The 3698-nt window shown below is 29.7% G+C and overlaps 1 protein-coding gene across 1 annotated transcript; it reads left to right on the plus strand.

The window, feature by feature from the left end:
* The first annotated feature begins 271 nt into the window (after positions 1-271).
* LOC111783836 ((+)-gamma-cadinene synthase-like) lies at positions 272-2781 on the plus strand. Its single transcript, XM_023664683.1, is given in 7 exon segments — positions 272-406; positions 503-782; positions 959-1331; positions 1446-1664; positions 1947-2085; positions 2171-2419; positions 2488-2781. Coding segments are annotated over 7 exon segments (1689 nt in total).
* The last annotated feature ends 917 nt before the right edge of the window (positions 2782-3698 follow it).

A 3698-nucleotide genomic window follows, 5' to 3' on the forward strand; every position in this document is an offset into this window, starting at 1 on the left:
AATACATTTTCAATTTATTTTAAATATAATAGAGATAAAATAATTATAAATTAGTAATAAAAGCTCTAAATTTAATGGTTTAGATTTTTAATTGAGTTCAACCGTAAAAGTTATAAATTTATCGGGTATGAATTGAATTGTTGCTTAAAAATATAATGGGATATTTATGTGATAAGAGTTGTTCAATACCCTAAAACTTCTATAAATATGTACTTTATATTCAATATGGTTCATTAATCCATTCAAATTTCTCCATCGTGAAAGAGATAAAATGTCTTATCAAATTTCTCTCGTTTCTACTCCAACAATTAAGAGTTCAAACACTTTTAAAGGTAAACGCCCTGTCGCAAAATATCATCCGAGCATATGGAAAGACCACTTTCTTTCACTAACATCTGATGCGTTGGTAAATTAATCTTTAGTGTTCATGAATTATACCATAATCATAATTATTTTAATTTTTTTTTATTTAATTTACTTATGTCTTTCTTTTCAATTTCAGAGTGTAGATATAGAGATGGAGAAACAAGTTAAGCAATTGAAAGTAGAAGTGAAAAAGATGCTAATGATTTCTAATAGAAATCTTTTGGAGAAATTAAGTTTGGTTGATTCAATCCAACGGTTAGGCGTATCTTATCATTTTGAAAATGAGATTGATCAAGTCTTAGAAAAAATATATGCAAATTATAGAGACTTCACAAGTATTGATGGCGACGAGGATCTTCACACTGTCTCTCTTCTATTTCGATTGCTTAGACAACAAGGTTATAAAATTCCGTGTGGTGAGTTTATTCATATATACGTAACTCTTAAACTATTGTTTTATAATCATCTGCAACTCATGAGATACAAAAATTATATATCCCGACTTTGAAAACTATGGTAGGTAAACAAAGTTGTTTAAGAAGAAAATACTAAAGAACTAATAGTTGTTTTTGTGCACACGAATTTGGAGCAGATATATTCACAAAATTTGTAGAAAGTAATGGAAAGTTCAAAGAATCACTAACGGAGGATGCTAGAGGAATTTTAAGTCTATATGAAGCGGCACATATGAGGGTGCATGGAGAAGATATCCTTGAGGAAGCGCTTGATTTTAGTGTCAAATATCTAAGAGATGTTACAACCAACTCAAACCCCAAATTTGCTGATGAAGTTCAAAGTGCCTTGAAATGGCCACTAAGAAAAACCCTTCCAAGACTAAAGGCAAGAGCGTACGTAACAATGTATCAAGAAGATCCTTCCCATTCTCAAACTTTGCTTGCTTTTTCAAAATTGGATTTCAACGTTTTACAGAAACTTCACCGAAAGGAATTGAAAGAACTCACCAGGTTTATATTTATTTATATGCTTTTTATTCTGCTTAGAGTATTTTTTTAATTTTTTTTCTAATGGTCAAAATTTCAAGTTTATAAAATAATGAAATTTAATGTATTATTTTATAGGTGGTGGAAGGATTTGGAAGTCCCAACAAACTTTCCTTTTGCTCGAGATAGAATTGTTGAGAGTTACTTTTGGACATTGGGTGCATACTTTGAACCACATTTCGGTGTTGGAAGGAAAATTTTAACTAAAGTAATCGTCATTTCTTCAATTTTAGATGATATATATGATGCCTACGGAACGTTTGAAGAACTCCAAATTTTTACTACGGCAATCCAAAGGTTATTCGAATTAGTTACGGTTCATTATGATTTTATTTTTAAAGTTCAATTTATATGCTAATATAATAAACTTACCTATTTACCTTGTGATTACATTTGAATTTTTTTTTAAAATTATTAATTTGGTTAGAAAAATAGATTTGAAAAATTGGTGTAAAAAGAATGATTTATTAAACATAGAAAATAGAAAATATAAAATACAAAAAGAAGTTTTTGCTTAAATCAAATCATATTCAAAATTAAATTCGCTTTTTTATCTATGATAAGCTTACCGAATTGCAGGTGGGATAGAAGTATGGTTAACGTGCTCCCAAAATACATGAAACATTTTTATATAGCAATGTTAGATGTTTTCGAAGAAATAAGCAAAGAAATAGGCAAGGATGAAAGTTCACTCCACATTCGTACGGCCAGAGAAGGAGTAAACTTTCTTTTTCTTCTTCTATTTTCTTTCCCTCCTTTCTATACATGTATATAAGAGTTCTCATTTTCATTTATTTTTACAGATAAAAAAGTTAGCTCAATCCTACTTTAAAGAAGCTAAATGGTTGAACAAAAAATAAAAACCAAATTTTAATGAGTACATGGAATTGGCGCTGTGTAGTACAGGGTATACCTTCATTATAAGCATTTCATTTCTTGGCATGGGTGACATAGTAACGAACGAGGTACTAGAATGGCTTTCTAGAAGACCTAAAATTGTTAAAGCCTCAGCCGTCATTTGTCGACTCATGGACGACGTCGTTTCCCACAAGGTATATATTGTTTACTATCCTTTAAAAGCAACACAAACAAAGTTATAATTATATGTTGTTCTTTTTAGTTTGAGCAAGAAAGGGAGCATGTTACTTCTGCAGTTGAATGTTACATGGAGCAATATGGTTGTTCAGAGAAAGAAGCTTGTGTTGAACTTCATAAACAAGTGGTTGATGCATGGAAGGACATAAATGAAGCATGTCTTTATCCAATCGATGTTCCAATGCGTATTCTTATGCGTGTGGTGAATCTTTCTAGAGTTATAAACGTGCTTTATTTAGACGAGGATGGATATACAAATGGAAGTGGTAGAACAAAACTTCTTATTGAATCTCTTCTTGTCAACTCAATACCTTGTTGAATATATTTAGCAACAAGAAGCTATGTAAGACCTAAAATTTATGATAAAGTTAAAATGGATAAAACTTGTGTTTTCGGAATATAAAATTTACCTTATTCAATTGCTTTGGTACATTTAGTTTACGTTTTAGATTCTTTAATTTATATATTTTTAGTAATGTTGTATTAGATTTACCATAAAATCAAAATAGTGAAATATTGTAACACTTGTGCTTCCAAGTAAAATAATAAATAAATAAATATAAAAAAAATTCTATTTTCTTTTAATAAATCCCTTCTTCAAATTTCTCTCCCCTAACCTGTATCCCTTTCTCAATTATCTCTCCTCAACCAAGGTCTTATATTAATTTACTTTGAGGGAAAAATCAAATTGTACTTTAATTAGTTAAGCATATTTACGGATAAAGAAGATTTACTCGAAGAGAGATAGATGTCTCAGTTTGTTAAGATATTCTCTTCTTTTATCTTAATTTCATTTTTAGTAAATTTTATCCAATTTTAATTGTTACCATTATTTAAGTTTGAGTTTGCTACTCGTTTAGGTTTGAATTAGAAATTAAATGAGATCCTTAAATTATCAATAGATTAAAATTGGCAAGAGTGCTTGCCAACAATTTTTTTTTATAAAAAAAACACAAAGATAAATAAAATGAAATTGATCCAGAATAACTGATAAGATAAGGAAATCAACTACAAGGGGATAAGATTCGGATTACCTTCTTGATCAAATATCTCAACGCAAGAACACTTCATTGAGATTCGAATCACTTCACAAGCAAGATCGATCATGTCTAGCTTGAATGACTCTTGTTGATCAAATATCTCAAACACTTGTTTGAGATTCGAATCACTCCACAAGCAAGATTGATCATGTCGAGCTTGAATGATTCTACATGCAATCTAAACTACATAGAATTG

This window comes from Cucurbita pepo, unplaced genomic scaffold (genome assembly GCF_002806865.2).
Source record: "Cucurbita pepo subsp. pepo cultivar mu-cu-16 unplaced genomic scaffold, ASM280686v2 Cp4.1_scaffold000102, whole genome shotgun sequence".
NCBI lineage: Eukaryota > Viridiplantae > Streptophyta > Magnoliopsida > Cucurbitales > Cucurbitaceae > Cucurbita > Cucurbita pepo.